The sequence below is a fragment of the Apostichopus japonicus genome, chromosome 7, assembly GCF_037975245.1.
Source record: "Apostichopus japonicus isolate 1M-3 chromosome 7, ASM3797524v1, whole genome shotgun sequence".
In the NCBI taxonomy this organism is placed as follows: Eukaryota; Metazoa; Echinodermata; class Holothuroidea; order Aspidochirotida; family Stichopodidae; genus Apostichopus; species Apostichopus japonicus.
The window spans coordinates 885,080-910,898 of record NC_092567.1 but is presented as its reverse complement, the minus strand read 5'-3'; the positions used below and the strand labels follow the sequence as shown (position 1 = coordinate 910,898).

The 25,819-nt window shown below is 36.7% G+C and overlaps 1 protein-coding gene and 2 long non-coding RNA genes across 6 annotated transcripts; 2 read left to right on the top strand and 1 right to left on the bottom strand.

Annotated features, from left to right (window-relative positions):
- LOC139970249 (uncharacterized) lies at positions 1–25,819 on the top strand. Of its 4 annotated transcripts, none has more exons than XM_071975910.1 (11): positions 1–149; positions 1,158–1,426; positions 1,933–1,986; positions 2,910–3,008; positions 3,503–3,685; positions 11,668–11,746; positions 18,352–18,620; positions 19,123–19,176; positions 21,833–21,937; positions 22,424–22,591; positions 23,924–25,819. In XM_071975910.1, the coding sequence occupies exons 2-11, from the start codon at positions 1,205–1,207 to the stop codon at positions 24,092–24,094; spliced, it is 1,404 nt and encodes a 467-aa protein (XP_071832011.1). In that variant the 5' UTR covers positions 1–149; positions 1,158–1,204; the 3' UTR covers positions 24,095–25,819. The 4 variants fall into 4 exon arrangements, with proteins under 4 accessions (XP_071832011.1, XP_071832014.1, XP_071832013.1 ...); XM_071975912.1 differs by having other exon boundaries at positions 9–126; XM_071975911.1 differs by having other exon boundaries at positions 118–234.
- LOC139970258 (uncharacterized) lies at positions 5,283–7,281 on the bottom strand. The gene is made up of 3 exons (XR_011794075.1): positions 7,115–7,281; positions 5,761–5,987; positions 5,283–5,424 (listed from the first exon to the last, which is right to left on the bottom strand). It is a non-coding gene; the product is annotated as an uncharacterized lncRNA (long non-coding RNA).
- LOC139970259 (uncharacterized) lies at positions 8,053–10,621 on the top strand. Its single transcript, XR_011794076.1, has 3 exons — positions 8,053–8,211; positions 8,631–8,697; positions 9,090–10,621. It is a non-coding gene; the product is annotated as an uncharacterized lncRNA (long non-coding RNA).

Here is a 25,819-nt window from a genome sequence, read left to right as displayed (position 1 = left end):
CATTGTTCATTGCGTTTCGACGTTCAATGTGCAATTTTTCATAGTTATTATTTAGCAAATCAAGTACTACACAACGGTTTGTTCTCAGTATAGTGTACTCAGAGAGATATTTCTGTCAATCTCCAGGTTTCTTTTTCCTGTCTTCATAGGTAATTATTATGTCGCTTTCTACTTTCTACCTACGTTTAACTATGCTTGGATTTTAATAAGCTACGTGTGTTTTAAAGTATAACGGTGAGTGATTAAATTCAGCCGCCATAACTGGTGAGCATATAGGTTTTCATTGAAGTTGTTCTGTGTGTTTGTGTGTAGGCCTGCTTACGAGATCATTATTAATAAGACTTGTTCGTTACACAAGAAAGCATATACACTTGTTGTGAAGCTTCCAAAATATATGTTGTAAACCGTCTGCGCAAAGCGATGGCATCCGCTTTGACCAATTAAGAGCGTTGTGAGTAGTAGAAGATAATGAAATTTCGTGGACAATTTGGCAAGTAACATTTTATTTTAATTCCTCACTCCGACAAGAAAACGCAAAACAAAGTTGATGTATATTGTGTTGGTGGATGGATCCTGTTTTGCGATAACAGAACTATATGCACATAGTAAAGTATAGTCGCTGAAATTGATGAGAGACTCTGAACGTGAAATAAACCATCATCATGTTAGGAGGGAGGAGCGTCTTTACTAATAGAATTTATTTAATGTTGGTATATTCAATTTGTGTAGTATTTTGAGAGATGGCGTCACAACATACAATTCCATGTATAGATATTCGCATTGAAACGTGATCTCTCACTTGTAAAGCTTCCACCCTTAATGTTATATGCAGAATCCATGCTTCCTTGAATTTCATGCATCACCAAGACTTACCGTGAATCATCGATAAATAGAAGTTGATATGAACTATTAGTACTGGAGTTAAAGTAATTGTCATGATAGCGAGTGCTTATGAAGAGTTTAATAGTTAATATCATAGAAAGGTTCTGTGTTATAGTATCCAAACATTGATTGTACATCACATGGTATATGACTATATGTTTCCCAGCGCAAACAAATAACCCATTTAATAATTCATATTAAGATTTGAAAGGCAACACAGTATAATATAAGGTGATATACTGTTATATAACTGTTGTCATGATTACTTTTAATAGATAAACACATTACCAATAAATACGCCCAGCACAAACCTTAACTCGAAATGGCTCAACCTCAACCACAATTTCAGCAAAATTCACCATCGGGCCAGAATCAACAGCAGTATAATAGCTCATCACTGAAGGGATCGACAGTACGAGTCATTACCGGAGGTGTCATTATTGTGATGGGGGTTTTCGAAATACTCTGGGCCATTGTTCTCTTAGCGGTACCACGTAGCTATTGTGTAGCCGAATATCTTGGTTGGGGAATCTGGGGTGGCGTGGTAAGTCAATCTATGCATTATGTCATGTTTTTCTAATTAACTAGTGGTTCATCATCATTTTGGGATTCACGACCTTCATTCATAGAATAACTAAGGAACGTTTGGTTAATCCTTAGTACATCAGAGAGTGGAGGTGGGGGGGGGGTAGGGAGAAATCGTTTTACCTTCCAACAAAAGGGTCCGGTCTTAAATAAGTTGAAAAAACATGCAAAAGGTTCGTAACTGCATCAACTAGTTGCGTTTGCACTGTAACGTCTCCTGCAATGGCTTTTTGATCATTTATAGTCAAAACAGCACTAAATATATTAAAGCATTATTACAATGACATACCTCGATACATTTTGTACCAATAGCAGCTTAAGTTTAAACTGTAACCATGAAACCGTTTGCTATGATCTCGTTTTAAGCTAAACGAACCACTACGATTTTACTTGACTACAAATGATCAGAAAGCCATGACATTTAGAAATCCATGTGGTATAAACCGCTTTTTTTTTCTTTTATAGTTTGCCATTGTCACAGGAAGTTTTGGAATAGCAAGCATGCGACACAAGTGCATGGTAAGCTCCCGTCTGCGATAAAATGATGATGATGATGATGATGATGATGATGATGATGATGATGATGATGATGATGATGATGATGATGATGATGATGATGATGATGATGATGATGATGATGATGATGATGATGATGATGATGATGATGATGATGATGATGATGATGATGATGATGATGATGATGATGATGATGATGATGATGATGATGATGATGATGATGATGATGATGATGATGATGCTGATGATGATGATGATGATGATGATGATGATGATGATGATGATGATGATGATGATGATGATGATGATGATGATGATGATGATGATGATGATGATGATGATGATGATGATGATGATGATGATGATGATGATGATGATGATGATGATGATGATGATGATGATGATTAGTTTCATTATTCTTATTTTGTTATTATTATTATTATTACAACCATTTCGTTCAACCAGCCTGGTCATTTCGCCCAACCAGCCTGGTCATTTCGCACAACCCTTGATTAAATATGATACTTTAGTAAGGAAACGTTCGGGAAATGTTAACGTTACGGGGATACGAACCGAATATTAAGGGAACTATATAATACATATGTAATCAATTTAACCACGACTTCAAGTTTCCTTAATATTCGTGTTACATTAACTCTACTTTGTTGCCTACATTGTTGTTCTTACGCTTAACATACGGATCACACCAAAGTCCTCAATTAAAAACAGTTATTAGCCCTACCTTCCCTGTAGACCTAGTCACAAACATAATGATACATTTGCAGCAAAATGTACAAATTTACGTTTAAAAAATCCAGTTTTGGGTTGCGTAAAAAAACTCTCTAAATGGGAATTGGCTTCAACAGCCTCATGGTTACCCCGATTTTAAAACAAATCCCTCTTGCGAATTGTTCTTATTATTGCAGGTCATTGTTTACATGATTCTGGCCATCATTGCGTCAGTCATTGGTGGTGGCGGTGTCATCAGTTCAGCAGTTGCGGCAAATTGCGTAGGTTCATCGAAAGTAAGTATTATCATCGTTTAGATGTAGTGTGAACTAAATATATGAAACAAAATTTGTATCCCATAGCGTTGAGCAATAATTTGTTGCAATTGTTTCTAAGACCTGTCATGAACAGCAAACCATTTTTTTCTCAACGTGACCTCATTTTGTATTAACGGAATACTACGGTTGTCATTGTTAACTGTTTTCAAAAGGCCGTTTTAGCTAAAGAACAGACGTTAAATCACCGTTAATTAATTTTCAAATTTTACTTCTGAAAGAAATCCACATGGTAACAAAAAAACATTCTCTTTTTCTTTATTGTTGCTTGTATACAACCATTTAAACACAGAAGTATACGTTGATAATACAAAACCTTGAATTCAGAGTACATCGGAGGCTAAGAAAACATCTTAAACGTACCATTGTTCTGGGGCAAATACAGAGCTAACAATGTAGTAAAAGAAATGTAAAGCTCATGTTCTATGATGTCATCATGACGTATTTTTTAACAGTACTACTACAGCTACCACTACAACTACTACGGTAATGGGAATGTGCACCAGTATAAAGCTCATTTGGCGTTTTACATCTTATTGGCTGTAACCTGTGCCATCCAATCACTGGCTGCCATCATCGGAGCAAGCTTCACCTGTGTTGCAGTTTGTCCTGGAAGTAACAATCAGCCTCAGCAAATGGTAAGTGTGGTCACTGTTTCCTTAGATTTGTTTACAATGTTGTACAACAGTACATTGCTAAGAACGTTATCGTTATAATTTGACAAACCTTTATTTCCCTGATATCTTAAGAAATAACAACAATTTCTCCAAAGTACAATAGCGTTGTGAATTGCAGACGTATTAGTTAGACGTCTGCCAGGGACGTAGCTAGGGGATCAATGGGAGATATCGTCTCCCTCTCTTTCAGTAACCTGTAAAATTGAATTTAACTAAAAACAGGAAATATCATTAAAGCCCTCTTTTCAGATTGAAGTAGGCTAAGCGACCCTTCTCAATCTTTTCTCTGAAAGTTCGTGTGCTACATTATACAATGCTGTTACTGTATATTATTATTACTTCCTGCAACGTGGGAGGCATTTTGAGCAAAACTTTCTTTGTAAATGATGGCGCTACGTTAGGTGTAATAATTCTCCTGTTGTGAGAAGTGGCCCTTTTCAAATTCTACTCCACCATTTCAAATTTTTGGCTACGTCCCTGAAGCAGAAGTGGATAAACGTTTGTCATATTTTCTATGTCATAAGACGATACTAATCATTTCTGATATGATCATTTAGGATTTCATTTAAGCACAAAAGTTCAGATTTGTCTTATATATACTTCTGTTTATTTGTTTATTTCGTCAAATATAATTCTTTAAAAAGGAGAAGCTGTAAATATATTACAACTTAAGGATATGTCAGCAAAGACATCATATAATGCACAATAAAAAATTGTAAAATGTTTGGTTTAAATAGATCACATGGAATATTTCTACTACCACTACTAAAACTACTACTAGTACTTACTACTACCCCTGTCGAAAAAAGGCCCTTGCCGCGACCAGTTGCAGCGACTTCGCAGCAACTAGTTGCAGCGCAGTCGCTGCGACTTCACTTTTCACATGCAAATGAGGCTTGTGGCGACTTCGCCGGAAAGGGGGTTGCGGTGACTTCGCCGGAAAGGGGCCTGCAGTGACTTCGCAGGAAAGGGGCTTGCAGCGACTTCGCAGGAAAGGGGCTTGCGGCGACTTCGCCGGAGAGAGGCTTGCGGCGACCTCGCCGCGACTTCACTTTTCACATGCAAATGAGGCTTGCGGCGACTTCGCCGGAAAGGGGGTTGCGGCGACTTCGCCGGAAAGGGTCCCGGGCGACTTCGCAGGAAAAAGGCTTGCAGCGACTTCGCAGGAAAGGGGCTTGCGGCGACTTCGCAGGAAAGGGGCTTGCAGCGACTTCGCCGGAGAGAGGCTTGCAGCAACCTCGCCGCGACTTCACTTTTCACATGCAAATGAGGCTTGTGGCGACTTTGCCGGAGAGGGGGTTGCGGTGACTTCGCCGGAAAGGGGCCTGCGGCGACTTCGCTGGAGAGGGGCTTGTGGTGACTTCGCAAGAGATGGGGTTGCGGCTACTTCGCAGGAAAGGAGCTTGCTGCGACTTCGCAAGGAAAGGGGCTTGCGGCGACTTTCCTGGAGAGGTGCTTGCAACAATAATAAGACAGAAGAACTTTGTAGGTCCAAACTACTTTATTTTTAGTTCTATACTCTTAATTGTAAAACTTCTTATATTATTACTGTGTACTCTAATTTACCTCTGCCCCCCCCTCCCATTATCCCCTACATGCCAGCATCACTTCAGTTTCTTCATCAGTCTCCTGGCTCTGCTGCACTTGCTGTTGATTGCCTGTGACATCAGCATAGATCTTCAGTACACTGCCACCATACACTGGAGAAGAAAGGCAAATTTCCCTCAGGTTAATGACAAATACCAATAAGTATCCTCTTCAATTTATCATTATTCAATACTCATGGAATTGCTGAGTTTTTTCATTGTGGATATGAAATTTGAGAGTAATTATTAGTCTTTTCTCTATGCTTAGCCATTACTCTCCAGATCCTTCCTTATACAAGCAAGGAAACTGAAGTGCCAGTTTCACAGGAAATATTTGCATTATGTATATTTACAGCTGATTTGGGAGGAAGCTGTACAGAATTTATGTCAAATGTTTTTTTGTCAACTACCTAACCTCCTTTAAAATATGTGGGAATTCTGCCAACTTACATCTAATAGCTTCCATCTGCAGGGGAAACAGCTTTACCACAGATGAATTGTTCCCCTTTGACATATCTTGTGGCTCAAAGAAACCATCCATCATTTTCTTTACAAGAAAAGCCTTAGATTTGAGACTTGGAGAGAAGGGTAGTATGCCAAGCAGCTGGTATGGCAACATTGCAGTTGACAAGTCTCTCCAAATGTGGTGACGCATCCTCCCTATCACTCAAAATGACCTAAAAGAAAAAAAAAAAATAACAACAAACTGATTAGAAGCAATCTGGATCTCTGCAAATTAAACATATTATTCATGGCATTTTTGGAATACCACTTCTGGACACTTAAACACGCCTCAACCCTAACACTCATCAACCCAATTTCTGTTAAGAAATATAGCAAGAGAATTCTGAGCAGAATCTGTTGATCTGTTCTCACTGATATCTATGTCAAGACGTTTTTAGCTTGATCAAAACTCAAGTGCCAGCCTTCCCTTAAAAATGGAGTGATCCTGAGGGTGGGTATTCCATGCATACAGCTCAATCTAGTTTCAGATATCAACAATTGGGACTTTCACATTTGGTGCTGTTGACTCATTTATATGCAAGATTAATAAACAAATACGCCAAACTTGTGTTTGGCTTATAACTGGCTATTCAAGGAAGATCGGCGAAGATTGAATGACTATTCAAGGAAGATGTTGAGAGAAAATTTGCGGATATCAGGAAACCACTGAAGAACTTTCTCTTTCTGTAAGATATTTTCATTTACATTTTAAGAAAACTCAAGTGCTCAGTTTGCAAACTTCAATTTAACTAAAAAAAACGTATTGGATCTAGTATCGTGAATCATACACTCTTTATTTAATCACTCTTTAGGGTCCACCACAACAGAAACACAGGCAATATCTTCACATCTTAGAGGAACACACAGTTTCAATATTTGGCATAGCATATTTATCCCATTTCACATCTGTCATATAAAGACAATACAGACTCAATTGGTTTGTGCTATATCTGTGGTTGAACCATGGTTCCAATTAAAAAGTTCACTGGCTGGTTTGTTTGGAACTGGAACTTAGATTGATAGTGAATTTAATCAACTAGTTACAGTAGCTTAGTTATACCCCTTTAGACATGGGCAAATTACATTCCAAGCAGGCATGCTATAGGCTTCAACATTTAAAGTTAACTTCAGGATTCTTTGCACTGAAATACTGTAAAAGAGTCCCTGAAGTGATAATAGTGATGCATGCCGCCTAGGCCTAGCCTACTAGTGTTCTGCTAAAATACTGTATGCTTAACTATACTGCCTAGGCTTAGCAAGGCTATAGTCGATTTATATCCTTTAGCTTACTGGAACTTACCACCATAGGCAAACGATGCATCATATGTTTCTGAAGCTGTATAAAATGCCCGGAATTTTCCCCCAAAGGCCATTGAGATTTGTCCCTCGTCATCCATTGGCTACTGTACACCAAATTGACTGTTTATCAACCAGAAAAGGCAGATATGCTTGCAATCACCTCCAAGCGAAGATGGCAGCCCAAGATCTCTAGCAATTGTATCCACTTCGTCTTTTGAAAATTGCATTTTTTTCGACGTTAAGAGTTGTGCAAAAGCAAGAAGGCTGGATTAGGTTTGTTTCGTTACACCAATACTAACAGTAACCCACGCACTAAGTTTAAGTTAGGCTACTCAGTCAGGTAACGTGAAAACCTAGCAAAGTAAAAACGTTAACAAAGTCACAGAAAATCTCGATTTCTGTTCAAAAATATAAATATATTCCACAGAACAATGGTCCAAAATATTGAGTATTTCGTAAAGAATTTTAATAAAGAATTCATGTACGAAACCTAAAAGTCGAGAGAGCTAGAGAACCAGAATGTCGATACAGCCGGTATTGTATTTGAAAGATGAATTGTTACGCAATCGAAAGCCTTCGCAGTTTCTGATTGGCCAATCATCTTAATAGACAACATCTGACTCAATTTGTACATTTTTACGTTGTTGGTTATGATGTAAATTCAATCGTGTGGATGAAAAATGAATGAAATGGAGTATAATTTTTTAAAGGAATCACGCATCCAGACATTAAAACCAACTCGATTCAGTATCCCTTTGTCAAACTGTACGAGATGTTGTAAGTATATCACCTTTTATCAGATCCTTTCTAGCAACTTGTTACTGCGTACTTAAACCTGGTTGAAACCAGCCTACCTATATGATTGTATGGACAAAAAAAAAACAGTAACCTGTTGTGTAGACTTGTTTACTTCAAATTCACACAACAATCGTCGTAGAAGTTCCCGTGCTGGTAGTAGTATCATGAGCAGTTGCACGAGACGTGAAAAATAATTTTACACTCACTATACTACAGTAGTAGTACAGTCACTATTCGGTCTATATTTATTTTACTATCATTCCCGGCAGGCTGCAGCATTCGATTGATATACATGATGGAGTAAGTGGTTAATCATTTTTTATTTGGAGATGTCAAGCCAAGTAATAACGATCCCATCGAACTACTTGAATACTAATTCTAGTAACGCTCAATCTAGGCTAGTGTGGTAGTACAGTACTACTACTAGTTAGTAGGGGGGCTTATGAGTAAGGCTACTATATGCCTTTATGCACAGTCAGTGTAGGAGAGTATCGATACAGAAATAGCCTATAGGCTAGGAGGGTCAAGTCTATGTTATGCTACAGTTAGGGCGAGGCCTAGTAGTGGTACTACAATGCTTGTAAGTAGTAGCCTAGGTCTAAGAGTATTTTACTAACTCTGATAATTAAAGATTAAAGTAGTATCCATTGGCTGCATATACTGATTACTTATGTCTGTGCCTACACCTACAGTGTCATTGTACCCTTTCTTCCCTGTAGATCTACTCTCAAAAATCAACGACTCGGAATGAACTTACAGCAAACTATTTCCAGCAAACAAATATTGGTGAGTACAATTCCTATACAAAGCCTAGTCAGCAATCGAAATTAGCCTGTTGGTGGGTCAATGGCCACAGCAAGTCGGAATGATAATCACGCCAGTCAACAGCCCCCCCCCCCCTGCAGACATGATGTGCTAGATTAAACAGCATGAATTCACAACCTTAGCCCTGGCTTTATGTCTCAGTCAATAAACTCTGCGTTTTAATCATAACATGTGGTGTCTGCTATTAGGCCTAATGCACCTATCAACTGTATGATGCACCTCACACCCCCAGGATAGTTGCGTCATGTCAAAATTAAGCTGAACATTGACACTTCATTGCGCATATAATATGACACCCCATTGCATTATTTAAATTTGACAGGGATTAACTTCATTTCATATATTATTTTCAGAGCCCAGTGTTACTCCTGATTTCAGAGTGAACTCATGAGGCCTACTTGGTACAACCAACCACGTAGAAGAGAAATACCAGCTTCATCCAATGTTCAGTCAGTAGCTTTTACTCCAGCCCTGCAGTATCTGAATTTTATATGGCTGGCAAAACTGAAGGTGGCTCATCATCCTTTGTAGAGAGCTTGAAGCCAGATTATCAGTGCACTGATGAAAGTCCCACAACAATTATCCACCCATCATCTATACCTTTAGCAATGGAAGTAAGTGAACATTACAAACTGACGGGCAACTCTTGACCAAGATGGTCACATTTCTGATAAGTGGGAGGATACGTTGGGTGAGCCTGATGATACCTGTAATGCTTCACCTTTGGAAGATGATGAAGAGTCAGAGACAGAGTCCAGGAGTGGTTCATACAACTATAGAGGACATTGGATGACAGTAGAAACAAGTCTTCTTCTGATACTCACATTTGCAACTATGCATTCCATCACTGATGTCCAGCTGTCTGATATGCTAGCACTAATTAGTCTCCATTGTATGGAAACTCACTCTGCCCTTGGTAGTCTTTATAAGTTTAAGAACTATTTTGAAAAGGCAGATTCACCAGTGCAAAAGTATTATTACTGTGGGTCCTGTTTTAGCTCTGTTGAAGATGGCCAGACCAACGTACTGTAATATATACAGGATGACAATTGACTTTGAGAAGAACAAATTCATCAATGTAACACTAGAGCCTCAAATTCAAAACTTGTTTCAGCATCCTGGTTTTGTAGATAAAATTCAGCATAGATTTAAGGTAAGTATGGATTGTTTCTCAATGACTTTCCAAATTTTAAGAACCTGATTAACATTTTAAACCTATTAACTCAAACCTATAAATTGATTAACAGAAACTACAGTGAAGTTTGGTAGAATTATGAATAAGAATCTTCCTGAGTTTTGTTCTCAGAGTTTTGAGATTACTTTTAAGATTCTAAAGATTTAATAATTTGCATTGCTTAGTGTTATTTGTGGGTTTCCTGTACGAATTAAAAGAAATGAAAAGATCAGTAATTTTTTAATTGCTGATCTATAAGCCTTGATGTTACAGTAACCTATTTGAATTAAAGTACAGAAATCATAATCTCTAATGTGCCAGCTCTCCTCATGTTGTAACCATTACAGTTTGTTCAGTGGTACCACATATTTTCTATTCCTACAGGAAAAGTTAAAACATTTAAAAGATGATGGCTCTTTAATTGAAACCAATAAAAAGAAATCCTAAAAAATGTATGATATCTGTTTGGTTTGTGTAGAGTTTGAGTCTGTAAGATTGTATGTAAGTTTCTCCTTGTTGTAAAGATAAGTTAACTGCAGAACCGCTGCACTATGAGCTTCATTATGCTGCACTATGAAAGCTGTCTCACTGTGTGGTAAATACAGCTAATTACAGAAGGGAAACCTGCCCATGAATCATGATCATGCAGTAATAACTTGAGTTCCCACAACTAGTTGCAGGAATGGTACCTTTCTGTAAAGTGATTATTTCTTGACACAAAGTATCTGCGACTGGTTGCAACAAGAAGGCCTGCATATGTCCTGCAAAGTAACTTTCCTTGCCGCGAAGTAGCTGTGACTGGTTGCAACAAGAAGGCCTTTCCTGCAAAGTAACTTTCCTTGCCGCGAAGTAGCTGCGACTGGTTGCAACAAGAGGGCCTTTCCTGCGAAGTAATTTTCCTTGCCGCGAAGTAGCTGCGACTGGTTGCAACAAGAAGGCCTTTCCTGCGAAGTAACTTTCCTTGCCGCGAAGTAGCTGCGACTGGTTGCAACAAGAAGGCCTTTCCTGCGAAGTAACTTTCCTTGCCGCGAAGTAGCTGCGACTGGTTGCAACAAGAAGGCCTTTCCTGCGAAGTAACTTTCCTTGCCGCGAAGTAGCTGCGACCAGTTACAACAAGATGCGCCTCCTGCGAAGTCATATTCCTTTGCTGCGATGTTGCTGCGACTAGTCGCAGGAGCAAAACCCTGCGGCGAAGTAATATTTCTGCTGTCGCGAAGTTACGGCAAAGTCACAGTAAAAGTGAAGTACTGCGAAGTCTTGTAGCGAAGGAATTCCTTCGCAGCGAAGTCGCAGCGACTGCGCAGCGAAGTAACCCTTTTGGTAGGGGTACTACTATTCCCTCGTTTATCATTCTGGGATTTGTTCGTTACATCGTCACTACAAATTAACAAATTGTAATGGATACCCAGTACCGGCTTAAGTTTCAAACTGAACACCACATAGCTTGAATAGCAATTGCTATCATGTTTTAAGGTGCAGTTAATATGTCATTATTTCACAGAAAGGTCCAGTTTTATATACTATTTGCAATAAAACAACGAAATTCCAAATATATTTATATAATATAGTTATCGATCTGCAACATGACATGATGTTAGAATTCCTTCACAAGTACGCGAACCGTCTTTAGTACAGGACTTAATAATATAGTAATATAGTGATACAATATGATATGATATGATTAATGATATGATATGATGTTCATGTATAAGTTTACTCCGTCTGATATCTGATATCCATCAATTCTAAATTTCTAGATTGTATACCAACCCACCCAGCCACCACATCAACCAATCAATACCCAGGCCTCGTACCCTGCAGTGATCACAACCAATGGTCAGTCAGCACCATATACTTCAAACATCCAAGGTGTACCACCATCTTACAACTATGCAGCGAACAATCAATATGTCGTTAATGCGAATTAAGACAACATATTTTGGCATCCTTTTGCTTATACTCTGCGAAATTTCAGTTATAGAATTTAATTCATTTATTCTGTCTACCGTCTTGGTTACCGGTTGCTAACATTTGTATTTGTCATCGACGTTGCGCAACAAAGTTCCATGTCATTCAACAACTGTCAATTTCGAACAATAGAAGTATATCGTTGTTATAATGTACTTACATATAAATAAACAGACGGTTCATAATTCTAATTGAACTGGTTTGATTCATTCTTTGCAATGATTGTTCATGATCATGGTAAAACAAAACATAATTAGTTGGACAGGAGGAACTTTGTTAGATCAACGTTTCATAATTTCATTCGCTGGTTCGTGGTATCAAATGTTATTTTTTTACAGTAGATATTTTATAACACTTTATACATTGCTTGCTTGGAAAATATCTTGTCTTCAAACGTGATTGGCTGTTTGGAGCGATTTGCTAATTAATAGTATTTGGAATGATGCGCTTTATTCAACGATCATGTTCATAACTAACATCCCACTATATTATTCTCTGCTAAGTTCGGACGTTTGTTTACAAGAAGTACTGTGACGCTTAAAGCGCAAGAACTGACAGTTTGAGCAGAATTATCGTGGTCCCTGGTGGAAATTCCAGTTGAACTTTTGAACTGGGTTCAACTGGAATTTTCTATACGGAAATTGGCCCAAATTTGAACTAGGTTGAAATGGGTGAACTGGGGTTCCCAACTGGTTCAACTATGTTTTACTGGGTCCAACTGGTTCAACTATGTTTACTGGGTCCAACTGGTTCAACTATGTTTACTGGGTCCAACTGGTTCAACTATGTTTTACTGGGTCCAACTGGTTCAACTATGTTTTACTGGGTCCAACTGGTTCAACTCTGTTTTACTGGGTCAACTATGTTTTACTGGGTTCAACTGGGTCAACTATGTTTTGCTGGGTTAAACTGGGTGAACTATGTTTTACTGCTTTTATTTTTAAGTAGTTTGAATTGGGATTCTCAACTGGTGTTATCTACACTTATATAACACCAAACTATAAGAAGTTTTCATTTTTTAACAGTAGATCTATACTGTATGTAAGGGTGTTAGCCACTGAAAATAAATTTTTGTTCTTGATCAGAGAACTCTGGGTTTGGTGTGATGACCTAACACAGAGCAAGACACATAAAAAAAATGGAGAACTCAACTGGATTGTATCAAAGGAAATTATAATTATGAATAACAAACAATGTACAGCTGATCTGGGCCCAGTCAAAGAATTAAATGAAACAACTTACAGTCGTGAGGTGCGCACCCAAAATATAACGAAATACACTTAATTTAAAAGTCTGTTCTGGTGAGTTGGCCTACTGGTGACATCAAGTATTCTAGGACCTCAGATCTTCCACGACGTCAGATATTCTACGACATCAGTATAGTTGAACCCAATAAATGGTATGATGAATGTCCGATCCCAACAAAAAAGTATCCTTTAATTTATATGAAATAGTGTTCCAGGGTATCCTTTCAGTAAAATAATGTCAATATCCTTTGTAGTAAAATAATGTCCTTTATAAGTGATGGTGTCCTGGAATATCCTTTATTGTAAAATAATATCCTTTATAGTAAATAGTATCCTTTATAATAAATGGTGTCCCAGACTGTCAGTTGAATATCACAACTTCCATAAAATAATAAGGTCTACAGTAACTTGAACTATGTAGATTAAGGTTTAAAACAAACTATCCAGCCATTAAACTATCTTTCTCTTCTTTTACAACTGCCTTGCTCAGATACTCATAGCCAACTGCCAACTCCCTATACCCTCACAAAACTCCTTTGTTCTAAAATATATACACACAGACCCCATTTCCTGTGAGGGCTAATTTCCAGGAAGAACAAGATAGTTGCCTAGCAACCCAGAAGAGAGAGTTGTTAATCAACCCTTTTGATGCCACAAAGACAACATACAAATATACTGTACAATATATAGCCCTCTGTACAGTGAGCACACTAATAAACAAGTAAAATTATGGTACAAAACAAAACTTTATGTAAGAGCTGACCTTCTTACACTGTACAAATGAAGCCTCATTTGAAATTAGATTGATAGTTTAATCATATGTTCAGTGTAGGGCATCCTCACATTCGTAGCATATACGTGTATGCTGTACACTTCACTAGGCTAATGACTTTTGCAAAGTATGTTATTATGCCAATATGACACTTCATGTTTGAAACAACAATCCAGGCAATTGCGTAAATTTTGAAAATTGCTATTATGTTTGCTAGTTGACGATAACTTTCCTAAAATCATGCGGCTAAATATAGGTGTTAACTTGAGTATAACTAGGTTAGGCCCACATAAGCTAGGCAACTATAACGTTAGGATATGTCTAACGTTAGTACTAATTGTACCATGTGGTATACCTATTAGAGAACCGGTTTGTTAGGCCTAGCCTATACTATAGTCCCACAGTAGGCCTAGGTCACTTTATATAAAGTTTCTGTTCAATTCCCTATAAGCTAGGCAACTATAGCGTTAGGATATGTCTAACGTTAGTAATTGAACCATGTGGTATACCTAGTAGGGAACCGGTTTGTTAGGCCTAGCCTATACTATAGTCCTAGGTCACTTTATATAAAGTTTCTGTTCAATTCAAATATTTATGATAAAGAGCACGTTTACAATCAATTATAATGTTACAAGTATGTGTCAATAATATAAAGACACTGCAAGATCACAAAGGAGGGAACTTAGCCGCGGTAATAATTTAAAATTGTTGGCAAAATCTGTTACAAATGCGATTATTCTGCGAAGCTTCTGTTGGCGTATGTGGTTTGCGGGTTCGGAATTTATCAATTTAGCGCTAACGCAAGGGACAAATGTCAAAGTTCAAATTTAGTCGGATCATACTATTATGCACTAGGAAGGCATTTTGCCTACCAATTGTTCAAATCGACGAGCAAAGTATAACATAATTTTTTCAAATTTATTATATAGTAAATATTTCATATTTTTAATCATTGCGGTACAAAAATGTAATCGTTTAATCATAACTGTGATAAATATGACAAAGATTTATTTTACACCCCTCATAAGTTGGCTAATTTAGCATTTTCAATATATTACGATACGGTTACTGCTTACGAACTTACATTATAATATTCTTGATAATTACGCCTAAAATAAAAGCAGTCAACATAGTCCAAACCCAGTTAGGCCAGTGTGAAACCTAGTTCAACCCCAACAGGGCAAGTTCACCAGTACACATAGTTCAAACCCAGTTGGGCTTGTGCAAACCAGTGAACCCTAGTTAAACCCCAGCTGGGTCAGTTCACCAGCCAATAGTCCAAACCCAGTTGGCCAGTGCAAAACCAGTTGAAACCTAGTTCAACCCCAACAGGGCAAGTTCACCAGTCAACATAGTTCAAACCCAGTTGGGCTAGTGCAAAAACCAGTGAAACCCAGTTGAAACCCAACTGGATCAGTTCAAACATAGTTCAAACTCAGTTGGGCCTGAACAAACCCAGTTGAACATTGTGTAAACCCAGTTGAACCTAGCTCATGTTCAGCATAGCCCAGTTGGAACCCAGTAAGACCCAGTTAAACACAGTTAAAAACCAGTTAAACACAGTTAAAAACCAAGTTAAACACAGTTAAACACCAGTTAAACATAGTAGGCCCTAGTAGAACCCAGTTGATTTTTTAACTGGGTTCTACTGGAATTTCTACCAGGGTTTTATCATATAAAGGTTTGGAACTATTCATATTGCCGATACGAGTTCCTTGAAGCATGATATGGGGTGACAATATAGAATAGTTTTCATTGGCAAACTGTCTCAAATGGCAGATATTCCGACTGAAGTTTTTGCTCAAGTCTTGATCATCTTTTGGCTTGCCATAGGCAAAATGATTCGTGAGTCATCGTAATAACAATGCCCGACAGAGTTGAAATCCGACAATAAAGAAGCAGCGTCATCCATAATAGTATAGAAAGAAAAACACAAAAGTTAAAATACCTTATGTGGAAGTTTATTTCCGCTGACGAAATGAATAAACTCCCAGTTTGAGTACTTGCATTGTCTAATACAAAACCATTGTTATCCTATACTCTAGTAATGTTATGCTCGAAAGATTTCACGCAGCAATCATTTCAGCTGGATGTGTGTATTGAGTCTCATATCGTGTATCTGTATATAACTTACATATACTAACTGAATTGAAATTATCTTAAACAATACACGTACGATGTTTATTTATCTTTTGAGAACACGCTATATCTTGATTGCAGAAGATTGCTTATACAATATTTACGCGTCATTGATGGATGAATGAATGGTCATTTAAGTGCGAATGAAATGATTAGATTATCTCCTCAATTGAGACAAAACTCTTATTGTTAATTCATTGGTTTGTAAAGAAAGATCTAACCATTCTTTGAAGTGTTACTCTGGAGTGACAGAAACATTAAATTAACAAAGTAAAAATCATTAAAAACCACCTTTTTACGTACGTTGAATGTAGAAAATTCAAAGATATGCCCGGTTGCAAGATAGAACATTATAGTAATCAATACAGCACTGTATTGGTATGCGATATAGCCTTACCAAATACTGTTCATTGAATATCGTGATGATTGATTACTAGTCATTTTACTCAATTCACGGCTACATATAACTGATGTGTGTTTGTAAATATACTATCTTCCTCTTAACCCTTGTGTCTCGCAGGCACATCGAACCAAATGACAGAGATCGAAGGTGAAATTTAATGCAGATCGAGTGTTGCTTCAACTCCAAGGGAAACATTGAAGTGACATGGAAACTTTACAGGTATCATGTCAATGTCAAATACTATCACAATATGTGCTTGCAATTCGAACCGATGTCAACGGTCTCGTTGTTAAATGTATATTGTATACCGGTACCCGGTCCTTAATTTCAAAATGAGGAATATTTCACAATAATTCGATCACTGTTAAAAGTATGATTATATTTGATCGAAACATAGAAACGACGATTTCTTTTCTTTTTATTGTCTACCTGGGTACGTTTAATTATGTACATGTTTTTCTTTTCTGTTACCATTCCGTACTTCAATAAATAAATACATGTCCTGTTTGAAGTTATATATACCGCCTTTATCATACGATAGCAAACAGTAAAATTAAAGCAAACTGAGTAATGTTCTATAAATAGACATTACAGGAGAGAATGTGGAATATCGACTTTTGTATTTCACTTAATAAACTACATTGGCTTTGCTTGAATGAACACGGGTTAAATGAAGTTTAAATGAAAGTATACAAACATACGCACGGATTCATTGTGCTATTGACGTCAAGGCTAAAATGGCTTTGTTCATTGCAATTGCGTTTCGACGTTCAATGTTCTATAGTTATTATTTAGCAAATCAAGTACTACATAACGGTTTGTTCTCAGTATAGTGTACTAAGAGAGATATTTCTGTCAATCTCCAGGTTTATTTTTCCTGTCTACATAGGTAATTATCATGTCGCTTTCTACTTTCTATCTACGTTTAACTATGCTAGGATTTTAATAAGTTACGTGTGTTTTAAAGTATAATGGTAAGTTATTAATTGAGCTGCTATAACTGGTGAGCATACAGGTTTTCATTGGAGTTGTTCTGTGTGTTTGTGTGTAGGCCTGCTTACGAGATCATTATTGATAGGGTATTGTACATTGCACAATAAAGCATACAAACTTGTAGTGAAGCTTCAAAAATATATGTCCTACGCCGTTTGCACAAAGCGATTGCATTCGCTTTGAACAGTTAAGAGCGTTGTGAGTTGAAAAAGAACATGAAATTTCGTGGACGTTATTCTCCATTGGCAAGTAACATTATTTTATTTTAGTTCCTCACTCCGACAAGAAAACGCAGTTAAAGTTGATATATATTGTGTTGTTGGATGGATCCTGTTTTGCGATAACAGAGCTATAGGCGCACATAGTAAAGTACAGTCGCTGTAATTGATGAGAGACTCTGAACGTGAATAAAACCATGACCATGTTAGGAGGGAGGAGCGTCTTTACTAATATAATTTATTTAATGCTGGTATATTCTAATTGTGTAGTATTCTGAGAGATGGCGTCACAACATACAATTCCATGTATAGATATTCGCATTGACATCTGATCTCTCACTTGTAAAGCTTCCACCCTTAATGTTATATGCATAATCCATGCTTCCTTGAATTTCATGCATCACCAAGACTAATCGTGAATCATCGATAAATAGAAGTTGATATGAACTATTAGTACTGGAGTTAAAGTAATTGTCATTGTAACGAGTGACTATGAAGAGTTGAATAGTTCATACCAAAAAAAGGTTCTGTGTTATAGTATCCAAACATTGATTGTACATCACATGGATTATGACTATATGTTTCCCAGCGCAAACAATAACCCATTTAATAATTCATATTAACATTTGAAAGGCAAGTGACACGGTATAATATAAGGTGATATACTGTAATATAACTGTTGTCATGATTACATTTAATAGATAAACACTTTACCAATAAATACGCCGAGCACAAACCTTTACCCGAGATGGCTCAACCTCAACCACAATTTCAGCAAAATTCACCATCGGGCCAGAATCAACAGCAGTATTATAATCCAGCACTGAAGGGATCGACAGTACGAGTCATTACTGGATGTGCCATTATTGTGATGGGGGTTTTCGAAATAATCTGGGCCATTGTTCTGTTAGCGGTACCACTTTACTATTGTAATGTCGAATATCTTGGTTGGGGAATCTGGGGTGGCGTGGTAAGTCAATCTATGCATTATGTCATGTTTTTCTAATTAATTAGTGGTTCATCATTGTATTTGGGAGTCACGACCTTCATTCACAGAAGAGCTAAGGAACGTCTGGTTAATTCTTTTGGGCATGATAGAGAGGGAGGAGAGGGAGAAATCGTTTAACCTTCCAACCAAAGGGTCTGTCCTTAAAGAAGTTGAAAAAAAAACATGCAAAACGTTAGTTACTGCATCAACTAGTTGGGTTTGCACTGTAACGTCTCCTGCAATGGCTTACTGATAATTTGTAGTCAAAACATCATTAAATATCTAAAAACATTGTTACCATGACATACCTCGATACATTTTGTACCAATAGCAGATAAAGTTTATACTGTAACCCTGAGACCGTTTCATATGATCTCGTTTTAAGCTTAACGAACAACTACGATTATACATGTCTAAAAATTTTCAGATAGTCATGACATTTAAAAATCCATGTGGTATAAACGGGTGTTTTCTCTTTTCATAGTTTGCCATTGTCACAGGAAGTTTTGGAATAGCAAGCATGCGACACAAGTGCATGGTAAGCTCCCGTCTGCGATGATAATAATCATAATTATGAATATGATTATGATTATGATTACGATTATGATTATGATTATGATTATGACTTTGATTATGATTATGATTATGATTTAGGTTATGATTATGATGATGATTATCATGATTATTATGATTAGAATGATTATTATGATTATGATGATTATTATTACTGCTATTAGTATCATTAGTAGTAGAAGTAGATGTAGTAGTAGTATTTGTAGTAGTAGTAGTAGTAGTTGTAGTAGTAGTAGTAGTAGCAGTAGTAGCAGTAGTAGCAGTAGTAGCAGTAGTAGCAGTAGTAGCAGTAGTAGCAGTAGTAGCAGTAGTAGTAGTAGAAGTAGTAGTAGTAGTAGTAGTATTAGTAGTAGTAGTAGTAGTAGCAGTAGTAGTAGTAGTAGTAGGTAGTAGTAGTAGTAGCAGTAGTAGCAGTAGTAGCAGTAGTAGCAGTAGTAGCAGTAGTAGTAGTAGTAATATTAGTAGTAGCAGTAGTAGCTGTAGTAGTTGTAGTAGTAGTAGCAGTAGTAGCAGTAGTAGTAGTAGTAGCAGTAGTAGCAGTAGTAGCAGTAGTAGTAGTAGTAGCAGTAGTAGCAGTAGTAGCAGTAGTAGCAGTAGTAGCAGTAGTAGCAGTAGTAGCAGTAGTAGTAGTTTTAGTAGTAGTAGTAGTTTTAGTAGTGGTATTAGAAGTATTCCATGTGATCTATTTAAACCAAACATTTTCACAATTTTCTTTCGCATTATATGATGTCTTTGCTGACATGTCCTTAAATTGTAATATATTTACAACTTCTCCTGTTTAAAGAATTATATTGGACGAAATAAACAAATTAACGAAAGTAGATATTAGACAAATCTGCACTTTTGATATGCATTCAATGGGGGGGGGGGGGTGGGGAGAGGCTTCACAGCTTAAATGAAATCCTAAATGATCATCTCAGAAATGATTAGTATCGTCTTATGACATAGAAAATATAATAAACGTTTATCCACTTCTGCTTCCTGCCGATACATCGGAGTGAGTTAATTGTGACAGATCAACAATACAACGCTGTTTATATGTGACAGTGAAAAACTATATTACATGATGAGTTTTAGTTTCAGCGAATCTGACCAAAAATGAAATATGGTTATCATAAGGAAGAATCTTCTTCCAACTTACAAATATATCCCGATATACAGATCTAATTATATATATGTTAGCCTCTGCTTGGTTCGTCTTGTAGATTATATCCGAAAGCTACTTGTTCCGGAGCAAAGGTGAGGGACATCGTTTTTGTTAAGTAAAAATATGTAACAATTTCATTAATGATATTATGACACATGAATAATATAAGCATTACCCAATTTTACCACAATTGGAGTTACATAACATAACATAACAATTAATATTTATATTGCGCTATTCCATCTAGATCATAGCGCTTGTGACACAGACACAAATTAGCATGGAAATAGGTGAGTCTTAAGATTACTACGAAATTGAGAGATATTGTCAGTTTCTCTTATAGTACGAGGGAGATTGTTCCATGACTGTGGACCGGCTACACTGAACGATTTCTGACCCAAGACCTTGTTCGTTCTAGGAACATTCAAGCGGGTTATGTCATGAGTAGAGCGGAGAGTTCTTTGAGGAGTATAAGGTGACAGTAGATTGGAAAAATAAACAGGTGCAGTATTGTTCATGGATTTAAAGACAAAAAGACAGAGTTTAAACTGAATCCTTTCCCTTATTGGCAGCCAGTGGAGTTCTTTAAGTGTTGGAGTAATAAGATCTCTCTTGGATATGGAACATACCAACCGGGCAGCATTGTTCTGCAATCTTTGAACTCTGTCCATAGTCGAGACGAGAGATGACTAAAGCCCTGACGACATGATGGAGAGTTTCATTATCAAGATATCTCTTTATTCTCCGGATGTTTCTTAACTGGAAATGTGTCGATTGACAGAGGCTAGATACTTGTTTAGTCATAGTCATATTTGCATCAAACATTATGCCCAAGTTCCGAACCGACTGTGTTACACAGGTGGCAGTTTCTGAAGAAAATAGGGTGATCCAAGCACAATGAACTCAGTTTTGCTCTCATTTAATTTTAACTTGTTGCAAGTCATCCACTCTTGGATTTCTCTTGGAGTTGTGACCCTATACCAAGAATTTCGCAAGGGAAAGGTCTAGTCCATATGGAAGCTGCGTATAATAAATCCGCAGATCGGCATTATCGTTTTCAGTCCTACCTTCTGTCGAGGAAGATATAACTAGGTACCACAAGTTGCAATCTGGTAAAAGGTGGGAACTTCGAAACTTGATATCTCATATTCGTTTATTTGAGATCGAGGAACATAACGGTTCAATGTACTGTCGTGTTACATTAACTCTACTTTGTTGCCTACGTTGTTGTTCTTACGATTAACATACGGATCACACCAAATTCCTAAATAAACAACAGTTATTAGCCCTACCTTTCCTGTAGACCTAGTCACAAACATAATGATACATGTGCATCAAAATGTACAAGTTTACGTCTAAAAAAAATCCAGTTTTGTTCTGCGTAAAAAAAAAACTCTCTAAATGGGAATTGGCTTCACATGGTTACCCCGATTTTAAAACAAATCCCTCTTGCGAATTGTTCTTATTATTGCAGGTCATTGTTTACATGATTCTGGCCATCATTGCGTCAGTCATTGGTGGTGGCGGCCTCATCAGTTCAGCAGTTGCGGCAAATTGCGTAGGTTCATTGAAGAACGGCGTAAGTAATACCATCGTTTAGATGTAGTGTAAATTAAATATGTGAATCAAAATTCGTATCCCATAGCGTTGAGCAATAATTTGTTGCAACTGTTACTTGACCTGCAGTCATTAACATTTTCCCCACGTGACCTCATTTATTACTAACGGAATACTACGGTTGTCATTGTTAACTGTTTGCAAAAAGGCGGTTTTAGTTAAAGAACAGACGTTAAATCACCGCTTAATTAATTTTTCTAATTTACTATTGAAAGAAATCCACATGGTAAAAAAAAAAAACATTTCTTCTTCTTTGTTGCTGCTTTTATACAAATCATTTACCCACAGAAGTATACGTTGGTAAAACAAAACCTTGAATTCAGAGTACATCGGAGGCTAAGAAAAAAAAAACGTGCCATTGTTCTGGGGCAACTAAAGAACTTACAATGTAGTAAAAGAAATGTAAAATTCATGTGCTATGATGTCATCATGACGTATTTGTTAACAGTACTACTACTACTACGATGATGGGAACGTACACCAGGCGAACACTCATTTGGCGTTTTACATCTTATTGGCTGTGACCTGTGCCATCCAATCACTGGCTGCCATCATCGGAGCAAGCTTCACCTGTGTTGCAGTTTGTCCTGGAAGTAACAATCAGCCTCAGCAAATGGTAAGTGTGGTCACTGTTTCCTTAGATTTTTTTACAATGTGGAAAAACAGTTCATTGCTAAGAACGTTTTCGTGATAATTTGACAAACTTTTATTTCTCTGATATCTTAAGAAATAACAAAAACATCTACCAAAGTACAATCACGTTGTAAATTGCAGACATCTTAGTTAGACGTCTGCCAGGGACGTAGCCAGGGGAGCAATGGGAGATATTGTCCCCTCCCTTTCAGTATCCTGAAAAATAAAATGTAACTAAAAACAGGAAATATCATTAAAGCCCTCTTTTCAGGTTGAAGTAAGCTAAGCAACCCTTCTCAATCTTTTCTCTGAAAGTTCGTGTGCTACGTTATACAATGCTCTTACCGTATATTATTATTTATTTCCTGCAACGTGGGAGGCATTTCGAGCAGAACTTTCTTTGTAAATGATGCCGCTACCTTAGGTGTAATAATGCTCCTTTTGTGAGAAGTGGCTCTTTTCAAATTCTACTCCACCATTTCAATTTTTTGGCTACGTCCCTGCGTGTTAACACAGTGAATGTCTTCAATATTAACATATATTTTTTTACTTTAGCTACAAATATATAGTGCTGTTATTATTGATAGTGTTATAACAATTGTCATTAGTGTATTACGTCATATAGATCTTCATTATTGCAACATTTATTCACTGAATGTGAACAAACTGCTTTCTTTATGTAAATGACGACGGTAACACAAGTGAATGCAAAAGTAACTTGTTAATGTAATAAAGTTAAGGTCGCTTAAAACTACCCACACTTTTTTAAATAAAATTCGATATATTGAAGTAATTATAGTGGTCAAATATTTTCTGTTATTTGTAACAAACTAATTTTTTAATCGGTATTTCATCTATAAGATGTCAATTTAGGAAACTCAGTAATGAAGTTATTCCCTCGTTTATCATTCTGGGATTTGTTCGTTACATCGTGACTACAAATTAACAAATTGTAATGGATACCCAGTTCCGGCTTAAGTTTTAAACTGAACAGCTCATAGCTTGAATAGCAATTGCTATTATGTGTTAAGGTGCAGTTAATATGTCATTATTTAACAGAAAGGTACAGTTGTATATACTATTTGCACTAAATCAACGAAATTCCAAATATATTTATATAATATAGTTATCAATATGCAATATGACATGATATCAGAATTCCTACACAAGTACGCGAAACGTCTTTAGTACAGGATTTAATAATATAGTTATATAGTGATACAATATGATATGATATGATTAATGGTATGATATGATGTTCATTTATAAGTTTACTCCGTCTGATATCTGATATCAATCAACTTTAAATTTCTAGATTGTATACCAACCCACCCAGCTACCACATCAACCAATCAATACCCAGGCCCATTACCCTGCAGTGATCATAACCAATGGTCAGCCAATTCCATATACTTCAAACATCCAAGGTGTACCACCATCTTACAACTATGCAGTGAACAATCAACATGTCGTTAATGCGAATTAAGACAACATATTTTTGCTTCCTTTTGCTTATACTCTGAGATAATGCGAAAGTTACAATTATAGATTTTAATCCATTTTTTCTGTCTACCGTCTTGGTTACCGGTTGCTAACATTTTGTGTTCGTCATCGACGTTGCGCAACAAAGTTCCATGTCTTTCAACATCTGTCAATTTCGAACAATAGAAGTATATCGTTGTTGTAATGTACTTACATAAAAATAAACAGACGATTCATAATTCTTATTCAACTGGTTTGATTCATTCTTTGCAATGATCGTTCATGATCATGGTAAAACAAAACATAATTAGTTGGACAGGAGGAACTTTGTTAGATCAACGTTTCATTTGCTGGTTCGAGGTATCAAATGTTATTTTTTTAAAGTAGATTTTTTATAACACTTATACATTGCTTGCTTGAAAAATATCTTGTGTTGAAATGTGATTGGATGTTTGGAGCGATTCGCTAATTAATAGTATTTGAAATGATGTCCTTTATTCAACGAACATGTTCATAACATCCCACTATATTATTCTCTGCCAAGTTCGGACTTATTTTTACAATGAGGTACTGTGACGCTTATAGCGCAAGAACTGACAGTTTGAGCAGAATTATCGTGTTTCATCATATGAAGGCTTGGAACTATTCATATTGCCGATACGAGTTCCTTGAAGCATGATATGAGGTGACAATAAAAAATAGTTTCCATTGGCAAACTGTCTCAAATGGCAGATATTCCGCCCGAAGTTTTTGCTCAAGTCTTGATCATCTTTTGGCTTGCCATAGGCAAAATGATTCGTGAGTCATCGTAATAACAATGCCCGCCAGAGTTGAAATGTGACAATAAAATCAGCGTCATCCATAATAGCATAGAAAGAAAAACACTATAGTTAAAACACCTTCTGTGGAAGTTTATTGTTCCTGACGAAATAAATAAAGTCCCTGTCTGAGTACTTGCATTGTCTAAAACAAAACCATTGCAAACCTATACTCGAGTAAAGTTATGTTTGAAAGATTCCACTCAGCAATATTTTCAGCTTGATTTGCTTATTGAGTCTCATATCGTGTATCTATATATAACTTGCATATAATAACTGAATTGAAATTATCTTAAACAATACACGTACGATGTTTATTTATCTTTCGACAAAGCTATATCTTGAAAGAGATTGCTTATACAATATTCACGCGTCGTTGATGGATGCATGAGGTAGTAACTTAAGTTCGAATGAATTGATTATATTATCTCCTCAATTGAGACAAAACTCGTATTGTTAATCCATTGGTCTGTAAAGAAAGACCTAGTCATTCCTTAAAGGGATCCTCTGGGGTGACATGTACATTACATTAACAAAATTAACATCATTAAAGAACCCTTGTTTTGAGGGGAAGTTGTATGTAGAAATTCTAAGATATGTCCGGTTGCAAGAAAGAACATTATAGTAACTACTGTCTATACAACACTGTCTTGGTATGCGATATAGCCTTACCAAATACTGTTCATTGAAAATCGTGATGATTGATTACTAGTCATTTTACTCAATTCACGGCTACATTTAACTGATGTGTGTTTGTAAATATTTTATCTTCCTCTTAACCCATACAATACATTTACTATGTTTCGGAGAAGCTTAAGTTTTGTAGTGGTGGATGTTTTGTTTTTATCATATTATTACAACTTAACCAAGATTTACTAGTTTAGTATGGCAGTTATATCTCTGTTCAATCG

Coding starts and splice junctions, on each gene's coding strand:
- LOC139970249 (XM_071975910.1), top strand. CDS start 1,205: ATGGCTCAACCTCAACCACAATTTCAGCAAAATTCACCATCGGGCCAG. Junction 3,686..11,667: donor ACAATCAGCCTCAGCAAATG/GTAAGTGTGGTC, acceptor CTAAATTTCTAG/ATTGTATACCAACCCACCCA. Junction 19,177..21,832: donor GCATGCGACACAAGTGCATG/GTAAGCTCCCGT, acceptor TTATTATTGCAG/GTCATTGTTTACATGATTCT.